The 23,413-nt window shown below is 40.1% G+C and overlaps 1 protein-coding gene across 5 annotated transcripts; it reads right to left on the reverse strand.

Moving 5' to 3' along the window:
- Positions 1-932: 932 nt before the first annotated feature.
- Positions 933-22,542, reverse strand: Kbtbd2 (kelch repeat and BTB domain containing 2). 5 transcript variants are annotated; one of them, XM_055611826.1, is made up of 5 exons: positions 22,285-22,542; positions 15,498-15,608; positions 11,731-12,216; positions 5,032-5,197; positions 933-3,615 (listed from the first exon to the last, which is right to left on the reverse strand). In XM_055611826.1, the coding sequence occupies exons 3-5, from the start codon at positions 11,898-11,900 to the stop codon at positions 2,080-2,082; spliced, it is 1,872 nt and encodes a 623-aa protein (XP_055467801.1). In that variant the 5' UTR covers positions 11,901-12,216; positions 15,498-15,608; positions 22,285-22,542; the 3' UTR covers positions 933-2,079. The 5 variants fall into 5 exon arrangements, with proteins under 5 accessions (XP_055467801.1, XP_055467802.1, XP_055467800.1 ...); XM_055611827.1 differs by lacking the exon at positions 15,498-15,608 and having other exon boundaries at positions 22,309-22,542; XM_055611825.1 differs by lacking the exon at positions 15,498-15,608.
- Positions 22,543-23,413: the final 871 nt, after the last annotated feature.

The raw sequence follows: 23,413 nt of genomic DNA on the forward strand, positions 1-23,413 counted from the left end.
TAAACATGACCAATAATGTCTGCAAAGACTGGTCACCTACAAATCCTTATGTAAGGCCTGAACCAACAGTACTCAACTGCAATGCTTCATTTTCCTAAGAGGTGTAACTACAGGCCAAGCAACTCTGGCCTGACTATCTCAATTTTTTTTTTCATCCTCAGCGACGAGAAAGGCAAGCTCACCGGTGCATCACTTGAAGAGGCTGTCACCTTCAGCTTCTGCCCATTCTTTCAATGCGTTTCAGCTCAACTAGTCGCTTCTTTTCCTCAGCTGCTACTCTCCTTCCCTCCTTTTCCCCGAGATTTCAGGTAACTGTAGCGCTTAGTCGAACTTGATGAGCGGAGACACTTGAACAGGAGGCACCATCTTGTCCGTGACCTTCGCGCCCGAAGATCCCTATCTCGACAACCCCAGTCAATTCTCTTTATCTGCAGACATATCCTAAGACTCCTATACCTCAAACTAGGAATAGGTATTAAGTCCTATATATACTGTTTTCACACGCCACCATTATAAAACCTTATTTTATAAATTGGAAACTAGATCAACAATTATGATGGAAACTAGATCAACAATTACTTAAATGTGGTGCCTCCATACCACAGTAAACCTGGAATGAGTTGTTTTCTGACTAAAAGTTCTGTATCTTATTAAGTACAAACATGCAGCTTAAAGGGACAGTTTGCATCAATTTCAAACCTACAAACTGTTCATTTCTACAATTCTTTACTTAGACCAAAACTGATGTTGGATAACGGGGACTGCAGAAAGTGAAACAGCAGCAAAGGGGGACTCAGTCTGTGTGAGTTTGTATCTCAAACAGATTTTTGAGAAGCCATCTACAAGTACCTAAGCTGGCCAGCAAAACCTCAACTGAAAGCGTAGCTAGAGCACTCCCATCACAAAAGAAAAAAACCAAAACAAACCAGATATTGATTATATACAATTTATTTAATAAATTAATGTCATTCAAAATACAGTGCCAGAGCATTATGCAGTTGAACATGCCAGCCATGTTTGTCATGAGGCACCTGTGCTCATGTGACATTGGTGGCGCCCCACTACTGCTAGTGGTTCCTGGGATTAATGCCAGAGCAGTGCGAGTATCTGCTCTTCTGCACAGTCAGTGCAGCCAATCCTGCACGGTGCAGCTTCCTAACCCTACCCCCCCAAACATACACACGTCAGGTTAAAAACACACCTAAATAGATACCTACACACAATCACTCTACAGTAATGCTTGTTATTAAATTAAGATGTAATGACCTGGTTAATCCACTCTAAGTCTTTTTAAGATGGAGAACTACATCAGCAGCAGGTGGTTATATGCATGAGCCAACGTTAACGTAGTATAGAAAGTGGAGACATTTACTGATTAAAGCTCCACATAGACCCGCACAATGAGGGACTAGCAATTCATTTGCAAGCCCAGCAACTTAAGTCCACACCTGGTAAGTGACCAGCTGACTGGACAACCTGTATTCTAGATAGACAAGTATGTCAGTGGGAAGGGAATACATGCACCTATAGAGTAGTGAGACTGATCCTGCAGTCACAGCTTTCCCTGTGTAATACCATAGACGTATAGGAGATCTTCCTCAACAATAGTACAGGATTTATAAGACATTTCTATACCAACATGAACATTAGTGTTAAGTGCAGCGGAATTGTACTAGAAAAACTATATTCCAGGACTTTAGAAGTACAGGAATTCAAAACATATACTAAAATAATCTCGGCACAATTTTTGATATACCACACTAGGAACAGAAAATTACTTTTAAAAGTGAAGTTCTGGACTGTACATACACAGGGCTAACAATGTTAGATAATCCAGACTCTTATGCTCACATGATACACATAAAAGTTTATCAATTATCAAATAAGCTATTTCATATTACAGAAGCATATCTTTCTGTATGACACACTGATATATATTATACTGATGCAAATATTAAGTAGGGCATAAAAATAAAATGTATCAAAGATAGATTTTTATGTACTCGTACTTAGTCCTTTTATATCCTCTGGTTTAGCAAAGGATATCATGAGTCTGGCTTCTACACTCCCTCAACTCCCCTATACAGGGGGAAGTCCAACCATTTCTCCATCCAGTTCAAACTCCTCTGTTCCATCTGGTGAAAAAAGGTAAGTTGGTGGTTTCCATGGAGATTCTTCAAGACAGGATGGATAAAGTTTCCCCACAGTGCATCGAAAATCTCTCCCTAGGTCCCACAGTACACGTTCAGATATATGCTGCCTCAGAGACCACCGGTCAAGTTCCAGATCATACTGGTAGGTGACATATTTAGCTCGTTCATTTAAGTGGGTTTCTCGCATAAACACGCAAAGAGAATTTGAGATCACAACAGCTCTAACACAGGGATCAGAGTACCTTTTAGCAGGGATGTTGGCTGCCATTTTCCATTCATTTTTATTCACATCATAAATTTCCACAGTTACTGAAGACCCATCTACAGTGCCAGAGGGCAGTCTTATGCCAGAATTGGTAGCAATATGTAAGCCTCCGATATAGAAAATTTTATCACCAAAAGCTGCAGCTGAAGCAAAAGATCTGCTAGTCTGCCTCATGGCCATTTCTACCCATGAGTCAGATCTCGGAAAGTAACAGTACATGAGGTTTAATGTCATCACATAAATACAGTCGTGAACCACAACTGCTGCACTCCACTGCCAAGCACAAGGCAAAGGGCTCACCATTGTCCACTCATCCTTCTCAGTGTCATATCTTTCTACAGTCCTCCGATTAAGTTCTCCTCCAACACTATCTCCTCCGATTGCATAGATATAGCCTTCACAGCAAACCAAAGATGGCTTCACTCGGACAAAAAGCATCGGCGTCTTTGGAAACCAGGTATTTTGTTGTGCATCAAACCAGTAAAAGCAATTCACAGTTCTGAAGGCAGTCTGCAGTTTACTTGTTTTACTGTGATTTGTTTTTGTGTTTTTCAGGGGCACTTGGCCCCCTGCTATGTAAATATCATTATCAGGGGTTACAACTGTCCCAACCTTATGCAAATCAGCTGGTGGGCTGCATAACTTGTAAACTTTTTCTGCCTGTGGGCTATAACAGACAGAAGAGTAGAGACTACAAGGATTTTCTGATGATGCTTCAATGAAAATCATCATCTCCTCCTTAGTCATCCCAAGTCTTGGCTTGAAAAACTTGGGCATGGACTTATAAAGACCCTGAACCACAACAGACTTGTCATTGGGTGGGAGACCTTGAAACCATGCTCTCTGTGTGACTTCTGAAAGTGCATCAATTCTGATCTGGCTAAGAACTGAAGACAAATACTGGGATCGTGACTCGGTGTTGTACTCTAGCCACAGCATTGCAGCTTCTCGGACTGTTTCTTCCTTTTCTACATTTAAATTGTCACTACTTAGAATGTCTATCAGTAGATCGTGGGACAGCTGCATGAATGCTTCCTGGTGGTACACAGCAGTGAACTTGTGCTCCACCATTCTTTTAGCACTTTGCTTTAATTCTTCACAACTGAAGAGATCAGCAAAACTCAACAACCGCACGCAGTTCTCGGCATTAATTTTTTTAATCAAATATTCTCGACAACGCTGTAACACATCTTCTACCTAAAATGAGGAAAAAGGGATAAAATATGAAAAAAATTTAAAAAGAAAAGATGCTAATAATTTGAACTCAGAACTCTGCGCTAAGAGCCAAACTCCCATCCTCCAGTTTATTTTTATCTAAGATACAGGTTTCTCATAGCAGATTCTCCCATACTGTCAAGTTTTACCTCCAGATTTATGTTTGGGATAAAAGACAATTATTTTATTATTTCCTGCAATAATAAAATTAGCCTTCTAGACTATAGTTTCCCATTTCTTCCCCTTGCCCAATGGCCTAATCTACCTCTTCTATTCAGGTGGGGAGTGAGTGGCACACATTGGTAATCTCAGATTTATGGAGCTATTTAAATTATGTAAATGTCTATTTAATGCTGGTTCCTGAGGTCTAAAAGTTCTCCCTTGATAGAAACTTTGTTTCTTTTTGTAGACAGGGTCATGTGACACTAGCTGAGGTTACCCTCAACTCTCAGTCCTTTACTTCTTTCCACCTATCAGCTGCTGAGATGATGGCACTACCCTACCATGTCTGGGAAACACCAGTGTCCAAAGTATAAAATATTATTCCAAAGCAGGAAAAGATATCATTATAAATATTAAATAATTCATAGAATCTAAATTTGTTTATGAGAATTCTACCAAACATTAATGAATTTAAGCTTTAACCACAAACACTTTTTTTTAAAAACATTTTTTAAAAGATTTCTTTATTATGTATACATAACTCTGCCAGCATGTACACCTGCACACCAGAAGAGGGCACCAGATCTTATTATAGATGATTTATGAGCCACAACATGGTTGCTGGGAATTGAACTCAGAACTTCTGGAAGAGCACTCAGTGTTCCTAATCTCTGAGCCATTTCTCCAGCCCAACCACAAACACTCTTAAACAGAAACTTGAAATCTAAATTCTGATGTGTCTTAGGTAAAGTATGAAACTGGTATGAAATTGTCTCTTTCTCTTTCAAGGAAGGGTCTCCCTGCATATGCAGAGCTTGGAGCTCCCTGGAATTTCTAATTGTCCTGCCTCAGCCTCCCCAATACTGTGATTACGAGTGTGCACCATTATATCCAGCTTACTTAATTTTAATTTCTAGTTTCTGTAATCGAATCAACACAGATAAGACCTTGTATTTTTAATAGTGTTATCCCTGGAAAAATGGGGAGGGGGAAACAAGCTTAATGTTTCTACACCAATATGGCTGTTACTTTAGCACACACTTACCTTTTAAATTATATGCCTGTCATAAAACTACTTAGCAAATGAGAAAATCCCATTTTTTCATTTCACATTTTACAAACAAAAGTTGACCCATTTACATGTGCAATAACACTGCACAGATAAAGACATCAACGAAGTTCTGTTTCTTGACAAAATAAGCTGCCCCCCAGCACTGGGGAGCAGGCATGCTTTACCTGCAGAAAGCAAGCTGTTTCATAGAGCTGCTCTACAGTGCTGTCATTTACTGCCAAGTTTCCTGTGTATGCGTAAGTTATTATCATCTGCAAGGCGGCAGCATCCACGTTCCTCAGATGTACATGTGTCTGCTTGCTTTCACTTAGTCCACTCATGAACATGGCTCTATGGGAGAAATGGAAAACAAGTTTAATAAAACAAAACAAACTTGCTACCATAGGATGTTGACTTAATAAAATGTTAATTCAATTTACTTATAGAGAAGACTTTCAAAGACAATGGGAAAATCATATATAATCTGGCTGAAGACAAGCCAGACAATAAATAACTACTATGTCATTCGGATGGAGAACATCAAAATTAATTTATTCTTCATAGTCACAGACTGGAATACAATTCGGCAATAAAATAGAAGTACTGATAAATAATAAATCTCAAAAACATTATGTTCAGGAATACAAAGACCACATATTGTATGAGTTAATTTACATGAAATGTGAAAAAACTATCAAGTGTACAGAGACAAAAAGACAACTGGTAGTTACCTCGAGCTGCAGGAGGAATTGAGAAGTGACTATAAAAATGAACACAAAGCAACAGAAATGTTTTAAGTTAGACTGTGGGAACGGTACTACAATTCTGTCACCCTCAGAATCCAACAAGTAAGATGATTCCTGGATACAATCAGCACACAAAAACAAAGATACTAAGTCTTTTTTTTTTTCTTCAAATAAGGCACATTTGTAAAAAACCTGTACACATCTTTTTATTATCTATTTATCTATCAGCTACATACCCACCTGCCTATGTAGGCTGGCCTTGGATGTCTGAGTATCCTGCTTCTCCCTGTAGTTTCTGAGTATAAACACTCCGTTATGCCTGCCTGGTTCATGTGTGCTGGGAATAAAGTCCATGCAGTATAGTAGAATATAAACTTTAAATGGGAAGGGCTGGAAGGACAGTTCAGTGGTAGAGCACTATTTGTAACACACATGAGGCCTTGGGCTTAATCCCAGTCTCCCCTGCTGCCTCTGAGTAATCTTGCAGACACTGAAGGAGACACTGTTTTGAGCTTATATTAACCATGATGAATTCTTCTTTAAGATGAACATTCTATACACAGACAGAGCTCCAAAGGTTGAAAACTAGCAAAGTGGCTATGAAACTAGAGCAAGCATCTAGCTGCTCTAAATAGATTATGCTAGGAGTGAATACAAAAGGCTGATAAAGCCTAGCTACTTTCTCAACAGGGAACAGGATATTGCAGAAAGTAGATAAGAGTCAAAGCTACCTGTTTACCTTCAATAAAATACCTGAAAAAAATGTTAACCATTAACAAATTGTAAGGCCAAGAAGGAAAATTCATCATTGGAAAAAGGTGAGTCAACCGTGCATATGTAGATACTAGTAGAGTCAAAAGGAAATAATATAATCACCAGTAAAGAATGCAAAAGTAGAGGAGAACTGAAGCTTAGGAGTTAATGCAGGAGCCAAGGCTCAGCTATGAAGTACCTGGTTATAGAAGAAAGATCCCTCCCATACTACCCGCCCCCCCCCAAAAAAACCCAAGAAAACGGAACCTAAGAATCCCAGCTTAAGAAATATACAACATAGCTGGGCATAGTGGCACACACCTGCAATCGCAGCACTTGGGGAGGAAGAGGCAGGTAGATCTCTGTGAGTTCAAAGCTAGCCAGCCTGGTCTACAATGTGAGTCCAGAACAGCCAAGGCTACACAGAGAAGCCATCTTGAAAACAAACAAAAAAACCCAGCAGCACCCCCCCCCCAACCACACTACAACATACATACAACACTGAAGTAGAACTCAGTTTTTTTGGGGGGTGGGGTGGGGTGGGTGGTGTGGTGGTGGTAAAATGTTCCTGAAAACAAACAAAACTATGAGATGTATGCAACACCACTCAGCACAACTGAAATATAAATATCAAACTGTGAAGAGTGAGCTAGCCAGAAGGCTGAGGCTACAGTTATAGAACTACAAGTTCAAAGCCAGCCTAAACTCAAAAATTCGGAAAGGGCCAGTATATCTCAATGGGATAACTCTTGCATTGCCTATGTGACTGATACCCTGAGCTTAATCTCCAGTAACTATAAAACAAAATAATAATAGTATAGTAATAAAATTAAACATGTAGCCAGGCACAGTGGCTTGCACCAGTAAGCCCAGCATTTGGGAGGCCAAAGAGATCACCGTGGGTTCAAATGTGGGCTACATCAATTCTAAGAAACAAACCACAGCTGTAAAGTCAGGAGAAGCCCCGTATTTGGCCTCCGCTTCAGTTTCTGTCTCCAGGTTCCTTGCCATGGCTTCCCTTCATGATGGACTGTAACCTATAAGCTGAAATAGTACTCCTCCCCTCTCCACCCCCCACCAAAAGAGATACACTGCAAAAAGGAACTAAAGTTACTGGTGATTCCTAATATAGCACAAAATGAGCAATAAGGACACACATTAAAATCCAGGCAAGCACAGAGGGAACACAGGCACCAATAACGTCAATCAGGGTGGCTCTTAAGTCCCACCTAAGGCTAAAGGATGAACAAAAATAAACATGACTGAGTCAAGAAAGTGTTCTTAGAAGAGACACATAGAACATCAACTACCAGCTTCACCTGTCTGGTGAGGGGGAGGGAGAAGAGGGAAGAAAGAAAGAGAAGGAGGGAGAGAAAAACAGAGGCGAAGAGGGAGAGAATGAGACTATATGAATCACACTTAAACTCTCCAACCTGGAAATGAACTACAAGAACTCTTGAAAAGAAGTGCAAGATAAGTGGTTTTTACATTCACTTCAGTAGAAGGTAGTTATCTTTGGGCATAAAGCATGGAACAAATGACTATACAGATGACAGTGAAATGGTTGATACTGTCACTAAAACACTCAAATTTTGTAAAGTGACTGCTTCCTGAACACCAAAAACAGAAGAAGCCTAGCCAACATGACCATGGACACATTACACTTAAAGTGTAAATTTTAAAAATTTACATTTATTCGCTGATTGATTTACTATGTGTGTGTGTGTGTGCGCGCGTCAAAAGGCAACTTGTGGGATCTAGTTTTCTCCTTCCACTATATGGATTCTGGAAAATGTAACTCAGGTGTTAGGTTCAGCGACAAACATCTGCTTTGCCAACCTTTTAAACTGGCTTTTATTTTTTTAATTTAAAAAAATTATAATTATGTAACTAACTTAAGTACCACAAAAGTGCTGAGTAATTCTCAAGTAGTAAGTAACTCAATCACTGAGTATAAAATATTCAGTAAATTTTATTTATTTACTTATTAGTAAATTTTAAAAAGATGCAATCATTACAAAGGAAAAACAGTAGCTTAAAGGCAGAACTTTGGTTCTGGAGAGATGGCTTAGGAGGTAAAATGCTTGCTGCATATATATTGAGGATCTTAGTTAAAATTCCCAGAATCCACTTAAAGGCAGGTCCTATAGGATCTGTAATCTCAGTTCTCTACAACAGACGGAGAATCCCCATCAAGGCTGGTGGCAAACAGGGAGACACCATCTCAAACAAAATGGGAAGCTAAATGGGACAACTGAGGTTTGTGCCCTGACCTATAGGCATATAGTACAGTCCCCTACATACCCTAAACATATACCACATTAAAAAAAAAAATGAAATGCATAATTAGTTGTGTATGTAACAACTCCGAATTCTAAAGACAGAATCCAGCTACGAACACCTGAGATAGATATATTACTAAGGCATATACCATAATCTAGTCAGTACAAATAAAAGACATGAAAGGGAAAAAATTAGTATATTTCCTTCTTGTGGCTATAAAATTAGTCCAATCAAGATCTTAATGATATAAAGTTTTAATTATACACATGTACTAGACTATTCTATGCACTCAGTAAATGTTAAGTGTTTGCTTTAGAAAAGTCATGTTTTCCCATAAAACCATGGAAGCTAAAGAAGGGAACTATAAGGTAGAAAGATGGCTCAGAGGTTAAGAGCACTGGCTGATGTTCCAAAGATTCTGAGTTCAATTCCTAGCACCCACATGGTGGCTTACATGTTGGCATGCAGACAAAACACTGTATATATAATAAAAAATCTTCAAAACAAAACAACACTGGCTGCTCTTCCAGAGGATCTGGGTTCTGTTCTCAGCATCCAGATGGTGACTCATAATCATGTGTAACTCAAGTTCCAGAGGATCCAACATCCTTTTCTGGTCTCCATGCCGCCAAAGATATATATATGAACTTAACTTGTAAAAGGGGGATTAAGGATAGCTCAACAGAACTGGCTGCTCTTCCTGGGTTCAATTACCAGCACCCACATGGTGGCTCACAACCATCTACACAACCTAAAGTCCTCCTCTGGCCTCTATGGGCACCAAGTACACACATGGTGCAGACCTATATGCAATAAAAACCACTATACACAAAATAGACAAATAACAAAAAGGAACTAGCTACTAATAAATAATGGAAGCCTTGAAAATACTGTTGCCTTTAAACCTGTATCATGACAGTATTAATTAAGATTAAAGTTGTTCCGTCTTCAAAAATCATAACTCAGGCAATTAACTTGATAAATAAAGCACTGAAAAAACCAACAACAAGATTTGGCAGGTAAAGACCCTTCCTTGCCTGCCAAGCTTAATGACCTTAGTTCAATCCCTGATACCCACAAGGGGAGAGAACCAACTCCTCCAGGTTGTACTCTGGCTTCTATATATGAACTGTTCTATGAACACACACGCATGAGTGCATGTACATACTAAATATGATTAAAATGTACATAACATAAAACATTTCTTTTACAATCACAAAAATGAAGTGGTAACAGAAAATATTAATAGTTTTAATACTATACCAGATGTCTGCTAAAGTAACTACTCGATTAATAAACTGAACTAGGAGAATCATACAAATTCACAAAATAGAGACCAACCTGGGCAACAAAACAACTCTATGACTTTGCAGATGTTAATCAGGAACAAAAGCATAAAGTTCCAATAATGACTAATCAATTTGCAATTTACAGTCATTAAGAAGAGAGAACTTATGAACTCAGGTACCCATTCACTGAACCTATAACCCTGAACTGCTACCAGCAGCTAAGACAATGGTCTGAAAACAAAAATGACATCATAGTCACATGCAAAGAAAGCTCTTTAATATATAGTTTCTAAGTCTGCACTTGAGAGCCACCAAAACATAATTTCTGGTGTTGAAATTCAGTAACCTCCATTTATAAAAAGCACCCAATTATCACAAACAGGCTTTGTAACCAAGAAGAAAATCAGTGTCTGAAATGGCATTAAAACAAAACAAAACAAAACAAAACAAAACAAAAAGCCCACAACATAAACTGAAACCACACAGGCAACTGACATGTTGGACTCTGGTTTGGTGATGCTGTGCTGAGGAATGTGCCATCTTTACACTGTCTTGTAAATCAACCTCCAAAGTCAGTTTTGTCTCTCTTACTTACAGCTGCCACAAACAGGCAGCCAAAACAGATTTTTGTAACAGGAATACATTTAGTATACACTTATTTTCTCTCACTCATCCCGTCTCTTTCAAATGTTGAATAAAACTCACTTAAAAGACAGAAAAAGGAAAGCAGCTTCTTTACCTTAGCTTCTATTCTCCAGAATCGTAAAGATGGAAAACATCCTGAGAGTTCAAAGTTTTATTATTTGTCCACAATGGACTGTAACCTGAAACTGAGCTAAAACAGGCCTTTCTCCTCTAAAAGGGGGAAAAAAGTTTTATTATTCTAATGAATACAACTAAATATACTTCCCAAGTTGTGAGACACAGAGAGCACCAACACTGCATGGAGTCTGGTAATGCTAAGTGTGTACCACAAGCATAATAGTAACCAAGTCATGTCCCTGAAGGTGGTACCTATTATTGTTTTTGTTATTTTTGAAGTGAGTATCTCAATAGCATCAATTATCCCCTAAACACTGAGTATAACTCTTTAGTTTACAATAACCATGAGTTTCTAAAATAAGAGTAAATTATTAGTCTCTTTTTTTCTTTTCAAGAAAAAATAGTATTTTTAATTTTTATGCCACCCACAGTAAAACTTTAGTCAATTTCAACAATTTTTTTAATTTAATACTGTTGCAAAAACTTCATCTGTATTTTACACATATTAAAAAAAAATGCTTTGACAAGTACTCCATCTTCTGAATTAAAAATGTAAGTAAAACCCTGAGATACCTTAACATTTAAGCTGGGCATAGTGGTACATGCCTTTAATCCCAGCACTCTCGGATGCAGAGGCAGGCAAACCTCTGTGAGATCCAGGCCAGCCTGGTTAACATAGTGAGTTCAAGGACAGCCAAAGCTACACAGTAAGACTCTGTCTTAAAAAAAAAAAAAAAAGATTTAACATTTAAAAGATTTCCTATTAATAGAGCATCATCCCAGTCAGTGAGATGCTCAGTGCGTTTCAGCGCTTGTTGAGCAAGCCTGGCAACATGAGTTCCTTTTTCAAAATCCACATAAAGGTAGAAGGTGAGAACCGACTCTGGCAAGCAAGCTGTCCTCTGATCTCCACCATGTGCTCTAAGATGCCTAAGTGTGCATGTATATGTACATGTGTACACATGTACATACACACACATACAAACACACACTGAAATAAAGAAATTTAAATGACACTTTTATTACAAAGTAAGTAAGATAAACTACTTACCTGAAATAGGAGCTACATGTTGCAAGAACCATCTTATGACACGGGAATTCAGTGCCCTCAACAATTAACACTATATCAGTAAACAACTGCTGTTCATAAAACAGTTTCAACTGTTCCAACAAGGAAACAGCATATTCGGTATTGATCTGCCTTTCCTCTTGAGTGGACATGACTGCATTCCATCAATATCTCCCAGAACAGAGCAGAAGAGTTTGTCTTGATGGAAGGTCAGATGAATACTTCAGAAATAACGGAGGGCGTCCACTTGCTGTTATCTGCAGCATCCAGAACCAGAACTGACACAACCACTACAGTATCTTGTTACAGGCTTACAATCTTTGCTAGGTCATACTGCGCTACAGTTTTTCAACAGATTCTCTAGACATCCTGCTCAAATTTGCAACTGTGCAGCTCATGAATAAAAGAGAAAAATACAGGAGGTAGATTTTGTTGTAACATCTTATGTTCAGTAGGTTTTCTGCAGAACTAAAAAGAAAAAAGTCCAGTTAGAATACAATGTAAACATTAAAAATCAACAGCTTTTGATAAGCATTTCATTTATGTGAAGTCATATCATAATCAACTTTAGATATTAGTACAAAAATGAAAAAGAAAAATGAATTGTTCAAGTCTATAATATTTAAAATAACTAGGCTGCAGAAAATTAACAGTTGTACTTTAAACTTTTTGCCTTCCATACCATACAAGATATAAACATTCTAGAAAATAAGCAAATGAATAAGCGCCAATTTTAAGGTTCTTTAAAGAATTTTACCTTCAAGTTATTTAGTAGCAACACATGACTGTAACTTCCGGGAAAACCAGAACTCCAACAGAAGCCCTCTTTTGTGGTGGTTGTCACTCTTATGTTCATGAAGACTACACAGTAACTAGATCCAAAATGTCATTTCTAAAGTCTAAGAAATTCTAATGTATACACATGTCTGCTTGTGTAGGTATCAAACACATGTTTTGTTTTAAGGAGATGAGGATAGTGCCTGGAGCCTTGCAACATACCAGGCAAGCACTCTTCCACTGAGGCACAGCTTTTCCCTAAACTATATACAAGAAGTATGTATAATTTACCTATTTGTGGTGTTTTCTTGGAAATGTTTATGAGCTAGAATAACACGTTTTTCACAGAAACACTGTTACCATACAAACTATAATATTTTCTAAATTAATGTGTGAACTTAAGTTGTCAGAATTTTTTAACAAGGTTAGAGCAAGTTACCCTAAAGACTCAAATAAATAAGCTACAAATAAATCCAAGTACCCATATGATATTAGATATGATCAAATGAGACTTGAAATCAAGAAGACTGGCTTATTTCAACAAAACTGAAACAGCTAGCCAATTATTAATATGGCTAATCTTGATTGCCATCTTACAAGATTTAGAATCATCATGAAAACAAATCTCTGGGCATGTATGTTTGTGAAGGAGTTTCTAGATTAAACTAGTTGATGAAAAGACCTACTGTAAATGTAGGTCCCAAACTTTGGGGTCCCAGACTGAAGAGAAAGGAGAAAGGCTGCTGGAAAGCAATACTTGCTTCTTGCTGACTATGAGGTGATGCGACAGCTGCATTAACCCTTGCCTCCCGTGGATTATACTCTCAAATTAAAAGCAAAAATGAATCCTTCCTTAAGCTGCTTTTATCATGCATTTTGTTACATCAAGAAGTAACACCATTCAATGGGGAAAACCTACATCTATATTCTACTACATAACATTCACTTAATAAGAGAACAAAAGACTGGAGTCAGAATGATAGCTCAGTAGTTAAGAGCACTGGCTGCTCTTCCAGGACTAGAATTTTATTCTTAACACCCACATGGCAGCTCACAACCTTCTATAACTCCAGTTCCAGGGGACTGGAGCCCTTTTCTGGCCTCCTTCAGCACTGCATATACATGGTGCAACATACATACAAGCAAAAACACCCATACATGGGAAACAAGCAATAGTGGGAATTTAAAAACAAACATAAATGAAGAGGGAAATACAAATAGGTGGCTACCCATAAGTTAACCCTCCAAACTACACCAATTTTAAATTAGATAACCCTGAACTCTAAAATTGGAAAGTAAAGTAATTTTAGAATAAAACCTGTAGGAATGATCATTGGAATCACTGCTTTTTCCTCACAAAGTATTAATCATTCAGGATGCCAAAGAGATCATAATGTGTCTTCTGGCCAGAAGCACACAGCTACAGGAACTGCTAATCTGATACAGACTGTCAAGTTTCCAGCAAGTTAACTATGGAAGTGACTAAAACAGGTGTAAAGGCAAAGTGAGACTGGGTCGCCTAAGGTTCTGAAGTTATCTAGATCTGAAAAGTACATCATAAATCTAAGTTCTACTACACTATAGTCTCTGAAATTAATACCTAATATGACAGGCTACTACCAAATATAATACAAGGTTCCATGTTAGTGAAGGTCTGGAAAAATTTGCATTCTACACACACACCCACAGCCCCTTATTCAAAATTCTTAGGATGAGATATGTTTTAGAGTTGGAAGTTACACATTTATAGAGGTAGTGTGATATATTATCATATATTAAAACTCTCAAGAAAGCTAGGGCAGCAATCTGTAATTAAACCATCATCTTTACCAACAGCAACATTAATAGTTGCCCTGTGATTTCCGCATCTGGGCTGTGCATATACAAAATTAAGGATGGTTAACTGAGATGCCCAACACCAAGATTTTCTGTAACAAAATTCCTTGCTCCTTAAAGAAAACCCTGAACAACAGCCTACATACTCTGAGCCTGTACATGATAATGATAATGTACATTTTAACTTTTGTCTTGACTGGAGCAAGAACCACTTAAATTAAGTGTGTAAATGAAGAGAGATGTCTGTGAGGGTAGTTCCTGAGGCAAGGTCATCTCTTACCTAGATGATGGTTTAATCCACTCATGGACTCAAAATCAGAAGACTACTGGGAGACAGTTGAACTGAGGGAAGTAGGACTTGGTTGGAGGAATAGGTCATGGGGATAGGGGTGTTCCTGGGGGTGCTTTACCTTGCCCTAGCCCTTTTCTGTTTCTGCTTCCCATCTCCCACAATGTGAGCTGCTTTACTCTATTACTTGCTCATTGTGATGTGAGCTATTCTGCCACCACATCCTCCAGCCATGATGGACCAAACCTCTCCTCCTTTAAAAAGCTGTTCTCTTTTATATTAATTATAGTTTATTCACTTTGTATCCCAGCTGTAGCCTCCTCCCTCATTCCCTCCCAATCCCACCCTTCCCTTCCTCATCTCCTCCCATGGCCCTCCACCAGTCCACAGATAGGGGAGGTGTTCCTCCCTTTCCATCTGACCATAGCCTATCAGGTTTCATCAGGAGTGGCTGCAATATCTTCCTCTGTGGCCTGGCAAGGCTGCACCCCCACCTCAGGGGGAGGTGATCAAAGAGCCAATCAGTGAGTTGACATCAGAGACAGTCCCTGTTCCCATTACTAGGGAGCTGCCATGGGCTACCACTGAGCAGGGGTTTTCTCCATGCACAGTCCTTGGTTGGATTATCAGTTTCAGAAAAGACCCCTGGGCCTTTAAAAAAAAAAAAAAAAAAAAAAGCTGTTCTCTGAGGTATTTGACCACAGCAGCAAGTCTCAAACACTATCCTACATTATTTACCATGCAACAACACATTTCACTAGTTTTTTTAGCAGCTGTTTTGCATATTATTTTATATTATATTTAAAATTAAAGGGACAGTGATACAGCAAAATCATAGAGTGCATACCTGGCATATTCAAGTCCATAGGCTCAATTCCCAGCAGAGCAATAACAACAAACCACATATGCCTTCTTATCAATAGATGTTGACATTCTTTATTGCACAGTATTGAAGAAACTGTTTAGTTTTTAAAAGATAATTATTACTTAAAAGTAAATCAACTGTTGTTTATTATTTACTATGTGTCAATAACTAGGTCCCTTGAGAGTTGCCAATCACTAAAGCTCTAAAACACCAAATACATTTTACTATTAACTACAAATCACAGCCAAGACTACAGCTGACTTTTTAAAAAATCTCTTTAAAACCAATGAGAGACACCATGGGTAGGCAAATGAGCATGCAAATAACTGTAAGAAAGAAGCTGGTATCAGAAACATTTGCCCTGAAATACAGCTTTCCTTTAACTGTCATGCTTTTCTAAGGGGAAATAGGGACAAACATAAGGCCTTGCAGCTGCTAAATAAGCTACTAAGAACACTTCCAGACGAGGGTTGTTTTACTTCAAGACAGGGTAAACTTAGGCTCCCAAGTTGGTCATTTGTTTGCTAGGGTTTTTGCGTTATTTATTTTTTATTTGTTTGAGAGATCTCTATATACAGTCAAGGCTGGCCACTAAGTTGAAATTATCTTACTTCAACCTCCCAGGCTGAGACTACAGGCCCCATGCCACTATGCCCTGCTTAATCTTCAAATTATTGGCAAAGACATGTACTACTTTACTCTTTGCCTTAAATAGTGTAGAGCAAGTAAAATGTCTGGATCCAGCAAACATTTGTCTACTGCTAAGAGCGGCTCCTAATGGGAAGGGAAAATTTGTTCATTATCTATTTAAATATCCTGGCTTTGTTAAAATGAAATAATTACCTAATTTTAAAACATACCTACAAGACGTATTATTTCAGCACAAAGATAATATACTTTGGCTCTGGCCTTCAAAACTCTGTCCCAAAGGCAGCATGAAACTAAATGGACTTGGTTTTTTAATATAACTCTATTAAAAACAAAAATCAAACAACAACAAAAAAAACCCTACAAAGCTGACTATACCGTTGCTTTAACCTACTTCTGTTGTTAGTAGTGTGTGAGACAGGGTCTCAGGACATATTCTCAGGCTGGACTTCTGATCTTCCTATCTCTACTTCCAAAATGCTATGATTACAGGGATGTATCACATCTAATTTATGTAAGTCCAGGGCTTTCTGGATACTAGGTAAGTACTTTAACTCTCCAGTTGGTGGTGGGATGAGCTGGATCTCATTATATAGCTCAGGCTACCTCAAGGGTACCATTGCCTCAGCTCCCTGGGATGCTATGAACACAGGTGCTAGAGTGTCTTTACAATGTTTCAGGTTGAATAGCTCCTGACTAAAATATGTAACTATAGTTTTTGTTAAAAATATTTTCTCTTTAGATCACAAAGACAAGGAGTGGCACAACATTAAATTACTGAAAACTGAACTAGTTAGTTAATTTTACCTGCATATACTGTATATATTATACTTCTCTTCAAAATTCAAATATATTTTTGTATTAGTGGTTGGTTTTTTGAGACTGGGTTTCTGTAGCCCAAGCTGTCTGGAACTGAGTCCAGAATGGTCTCAAACTCACAGTAAACCTCTAGCCTCAGCCAAGGCTGGGACTGTAGACATGAGCCACCACACCTGGATGTGGTCCAACACCTTTTACTTATTCAAGCACTACTATTCTGGTTCAGTAGACTTTGGAAATAGTTTTCCATTTATTTGAGTACCCTTCATTATTAAGGCTGCAAAAAAATTTCAAGACCAAAGTGAAAGGAAGACATCCCTCCCCTAGATACATACTGTTAAGAGATTCAAAAATACTTAGCAGGGAACCTGTTATCCCAGACAATAGCCAAGGCATGAAGAATGCCCAACTCTAAGAGCTCAAGACCCCATGTCCAAACAAACAAAACAACAAAACCCTCAAAACAAAAACAAGCAAGCCAACAAATACTGCCCCCCCCCCCATTACCTGAGTATAGTGGTGCTCACATGAAAGGCAGCACTGGGGAGGTCCTAAGTTTAAGGCCAGCCAAGGCTAGATTTTGTCTCAAAATCAGAAGCACAAAGGCCAGGTATAACAGTGTACATTTTTAGCCTCAGCATGCCAGAGGGAAAGGTAGGAGGATCTCTGTGACTTTGAGGCTGGCCTGGGTTACATAGTGAGACCCTATCTAAAAACAAAACAAAATGAAAGAAAAAGAACAGAACCATTACTTAGAGTGAACTGATCTAAAACTATTTAACATTGCTTTGTTTTATTAACTACAGCAATATTTACATACACTTGAAAAAACACAAGACATGTAAAAGGCAAGTTTATACAAAGATATACTCCTATAATCCCAGCACTCAAGGCTGAGGCAGGAGGATTGAAAAAACATTTACCAAATACAAGGACTCCTAAAATGAAGCCAGGGCAAGAGATTGGTAAGTCACTGTATATACCGTAAGTTCCTGGTTAGACTGTCAGAACTGTCCATTTCACTTTGCTCTAAGGGTGTAACAAAGTGTTGGGAGACAGTACAGTGGACTGCAATATTCAAACTATGCCTGAAAGTTATCTGCCAATCTACATAAATGAAGTATTACTGAAACACTCATAAAGTGGTAACAGTAAGAATGAATTTGTTCTACACATTCAAAATACCAATATTAAAAATCTAGTTTTCATTGCTACAATTTTTTTTCAGCAAATCTGTAATTACAGAATATAAACAGGAGTCAAGCAAACTTTCAGATGTTAACCAGGTAAGACAGAATGTGAAAATGAGACATATGAAAATGAAGTGTAAAGAGGCAGGGAAGGCCAGACAGACTTGTTGACAAGAGCCTGAAATCCCCGAACTTGGGAGCTGAGACAAGAACCTCCTAAGTCCAAGGCCACTTGGGCTACACAAAGACTTCCATGCCAGCTTTAGCTAAGAGTAAGACGCTGTTTTTAAAAGATAAATGATGGAGAATGACAGTGTGAACAAGGCTTGGAGTTGCTATATTATTTTAGACAGGAAAAATAAGTTTTAACAAAACAATAACAAGTTTTATACTGTGAGACATTTCACAGTAATAATGTTATTGTATGAAAACTGCTAATCATCTGGGAGATGGCCCTCTGGACATGAGACCCTGACTCAAACAGCAAAACATAGAGTAGGTTCTAAGTGTTTTACTCCCCCAAACCTCCCATAGGTGAAGTGATGAACATATTAAATAACATGATTTAATCATTCTACAATGTATACAGCAAACATTAAGTTGAGGTTGGAGAGATGGCTAAGGTTAAAGGTTATGTTGCTCTTATGGGGACCTAGTGCAGTTCCCAGCACCCACATCAGCCTCACAACTGCCTGTTATCTGACAACTCTGACCTTCTAGAGCACCTACATACATTTAAAAAAAACCTCCAAAAAATTACATTGTATCCCACAAATATACACAATCACTTGCCAGTGAAAAGTAAAACAAAGGCTTCAAGAGTGCGGCTGAGTATTAGGGCACTGGCCTACCCTGCATAAAGCTGTATAAAGTCTTGGCTTCAATCCCAGAACTGGAAAAACAACCAGAAACACAGAAAGAAAGAGGGAGGGAGAGAGGGAGGAGAGAGAGAGAACGTGAGAGATGGGTATGGAGCACAAGCTACTCAGGACAATAAAACGGGACACCAAGTTCTTAGCTTGAGGCACATTCTAAGACACCATCCAAAATTTTCTCAAAGAAATGATACAGTAATGAAGGTCTTCCTCTAGAATTTAGGCTATAGGTCATTCAACTGTAGGAAGTACATCTCCTGCTGCCATCTTCCAGTACTGCAAGTTACACTACAGAAGGTTGAAAGCTTGTTGGAAAGGATCCAAGGCATTCTGGATGAGAAGTATTATATAGATGGGGGGGGGGCCGCGGTGGTGGTAAAAGCACATAAGCTCAAACTACTTTGAGGAAAGCCCACTTCTTCAGCTCACTAGTTTTGCACCTTAGTTTGCTCATATATAAAAAAGGGAATGAAAATAGAACTCTTCTATGGCCTTTTTCAGGGATTAGAATCTCATCCTTGAACAATTCCTTAAACAATATATCTATCCCCTTTCCAGAGGCCAAATCACTACACTGTAACAGGCCAAGAGATCCCAGTTACAAGTCATAGTCTCCCAGAGTGCAGCTCCCTCTTTTTATCTTTGATAAAACTTGCAGTATTTTTGAGTCAGGGTCTCATGCTGTTAAGTCAGGCTGTCCTGGGCACTCTATATAACCCAGATTTGTCTTGAACTCTGATCTTCATGCACTTATGTAAATTCAAGCAAAAAGACAAGTTCCACACTATAATACGATCAGTAAGTAACCAACAAGCTATGGCGGAATAACTGAGCACAGGATGCCATTTTGGATTATCACCCCTTTACCTCTCTCTCTCCATTTTACTCAGTCTCAAGAAGTTGTAGGGGAGCTTGGCTGATACAAAACCCACCCAATCCTTTCTGTTAACACTGTTTTCTTGGGTCAGTTTCTCCAGCAACAATAGAAGACAATTTCTGACAAAAGAACCAAGAACTGTATTCATACCTAATACTGCTTAAATCAACTTGTCATTCCTAATATCCCAAGTTATGTAAGCATCATCTTAGATACTCAAATATAAGGTTTTAAGGGGCAGAGCCTCCTAACACTGCTTATAACTACTAAAATGTGACACCCCCCCCCCCAACACACACACTGTGATCCTGAGTGTGCTCCCCTGCAGGCAGGGAGGAGAGATGAATCCTCCTAGCTCAGGCCAACCTTAGGCTACCCAGCAAGTTCCTGTCACTTAAAAAAACAAACCAAGGGCTGGGGCTTCAGCTCAGTAATAAAAGGTGGGGGTGCTTGCTTAGCATTCCCAGCGTTACACAAACAAATAAATTACGAAGGTAAAATTCTTGAGGCATCAGGAGGCACTTCATCGATACTGGAGTAAGAAAGATGGTCCCATTATTTGTAAATTCCTTACAAAAGCATGAGGAACATCCTTCATACACCTAAGACTGCTTGAAATCAACCTGCCATTCCTAACACCTAAAGTTACATAAGTACCTATTTTATTCAAACTCCACAAAACTAGGAAAGACTGGTGTGTAACAGATTGTTTCGGGGCAGCAAAACCCATCATTTTCTCAGCCCCAACTGTCTTAGGAATGTGGCTAGGAAGGGAGATAGTCAATGAACTATTTTCTAAATAGCAAGCAAAAAAGGTGAAAACCTGGTTATCTTTTGGCTTTAAAACTGCATCCAGTAGAGCATAGCAGGCTAGTGCTGGTCTGCAACCCCAGGCAAGCCTGGGCTATAGTGTAACAGTCCACCTCAACAGACAACTGAAGTTTCTAACAATTTAACAAACATCTGAAACACTTTCCATATTCAAGGCCTAAGAAATGCTCTTTACTTCTGTTAGCTAAGGGGAAAAAAAAACAAAACAAAACAAACAAACAAACAAAAACAACAACAACTTTGGTGGCCACACTAATTACTCTGACTCCTTCTAGTTAGTTCTCCTATCTCCTTACGTGACCCGTAAATAAAGTTCACATATTTTACAATACTCACTTATGGACATTAAAGGGGGAATAAGTACAGTACTTATCCGAACTGAGGAAATAACACGGTGGAAACACATGGACTACAAAGCCAGCTCAACACAAACGCCATAGCGGCCAAGAGTTATACCCTCTTTAAGATTTCTGGCCCTGATCTGAAAGAACCCGAAAAAAGCACTAAACTAACAAAAGAGCAAAGCAAAAAGGCATACTGTAATCAGATCGACGAAAAGAACAGCAACATTCCACACCAGACTGGGAAAAAGTAACTGACTTGGCTTTTCAAACGGACCTTAGATTACAAAGACCCACTAAACGAAGGCATTCCCTCAACTGCAAAAGACCTGGTCTGCATTACTCAGGTTGGGGCAAGAATTCACAACTTAAAAGAAACGAAGAGAGAAAAAAAGCATAACGTATTAACTAGTTGTTTCACAAGAAGGAAAAAATAATCAGTCAGAGCACACTGCTGATAGAGCTGTTCCTCAGTGTCTGCTCAGTGAGCCAGACGTACAGATTCATTTATAAACAACACGTGACCAGCACGATCTTCCCCCGTTTTTACAAAGCTGAAATAGATGTTCACAAAGTATTCCCAATTTTACTACCTTAATTTCTTGTATTAACTTAGAGGGACAACCAAAAAAAATTTTTGGAGATCTGCAGCCCAGAGAATAGATACCCTTTTTCTTTAAATAGCTGTAAAAAGGAATCTTAAACTACTAGGCCAGGGATGTGTGGAAGGGGAGGGTGAGGGGGGGGAGAGCACACATTAACTCAAAACAACTGAACTACAACAGTGCGCAGTCAATTCCACGGTCTTCCGATTTATCGGGAGCTGAGAGTCGAGTTCAAACGCTCGATTTCGGTGTAAAGCAAACAGGTTTCAAAGGGCAGCTTCCCTTTCCCCGCGCAGAGCACAAGCAGGACGAGGACGGCAGGACCTCAGCTAACCTGAGCCTCTCCTGGAGACTGCCGATGTGCCCAGGGGGACAAAAAAAAAAAGACAGGACGCGGTCGCCCGTCGTCGCCTGCCGAGACACGCGCGGGGCAAAACAGCTCTGCCTCGGAAGGACGCCGCCCCGAGCCCCGCGCAGGCCGCGCCGGAAACACCGCGCGCTCGGCGGAAGCGCCTGAGTTTGAAAGCCGCCGCCGCCGCCCCAGCCCACAAAGGCCGCCCGCCTCGCGCCCGCCCGGGCTCACCTCCGCCCCGGCCGCCCAGCTCACCGCGCCGCTCCGCCGGGCTGCACTCACGCGGCCGCACGCACGGCGGGGGCGTGGCGCTGCGGGACCCGCGCCGCTCGCTTCCGCCCCCGCTTCCGTTTCCTCGCGCCTCCCGGGCTGGACCGTCACGGCCTGCCGCCCTGGCCCGCTCTAGCAGCGGCTCTGCGGCCTCCCAGGTGCCCGCGGCTGGACCCCGCCTTCATCTGGCTCACCGCGCCCTTTTCCTTTGCCCCACCGGAAAGCCAAAACAATTGGAGCCGCGCAGGCGCGGGAAAGGAAACGGAAAGCAGGAAGGGCGGGGGCGGTGCGAGGTGACGCTGGCGTCCGAGTCGGGGCTTCCCGGGCGGCCGCCGGGCGACCAGGGCGCGTGCGCAGAGCACGGTCGCCGGGCTGCCGGGGCTCAGGCGTGGCCTGGAAGAAGCCGTTCCGAAACTCTGTTCAGCTGCGCTAGGAATTCTGTACTGCCGCAGTTGTCCCTCCTTGAGGCGTCTCCCAGAGATATAGACATTTGCAGGCTTGGTCTGGAGTGGGGACCACTACCACACCCCCGGAAATTGAAGTTGGGGGAGGAGGACGTTGGGCCGTTTGCTGAATGGGGTGTTTCCGTAGTTCCATTCTCCAAGGCCCTCGGATTTTCAAAGCACCTTCAGTTTGGTAAGGCCTGGGAAGTATTGGCACCACCGAGAGAGCCCGCAATTTGGAAGCGAATGGGTGCAGAGGACGGTTTCCACAAGTGACGGCTCCAAGTCAGTTTTTACTGCAATGCAGCGGCCACCCTCATGACCCAAGTTTCAAAGCAAAGCCTTGGAGCAGCAAGTGCTTGTGGTCTGCGCCTGTTTTGTAACTCCTGTGGCTTGTTAGCAAAGAAAAAAGTTGTAGATTTGTTTGACGGTACTTGTCACGGATTTAAAAAACAAAAGACATTCAGAATTGCGTACTTCCTAACGTCAACTGCTGGAACAAGACCCTTGAATTTGTAATAATTCTGCCTCAGTCTCCCAAAGGCTGTGATTACAGGTGTGAGCCGACACACAACATATTGTAAAGCCTTTCCTAACTTACACTTCTGCACCTTCACATCATCCTGAGCATGCTGCTTCCGTAGAAC

The sequence above is a fragment of the Psammomys obesus genome, unplaced genomic scaffold (assembly GCF_907164565.1).
Source record: "Psammomys obesus unplaced genomic scaffold, mPsaObe1.curated_primary_1811, whole genome shotgun sequence".
In the NCBI taxonomy this organism is placed as follows: domain Eukaryota; kingdom Metazoa; phylum Chordata; class Mammalia; order Rodentia; family Muridae; genus Psammomys; species Psammomys obesus.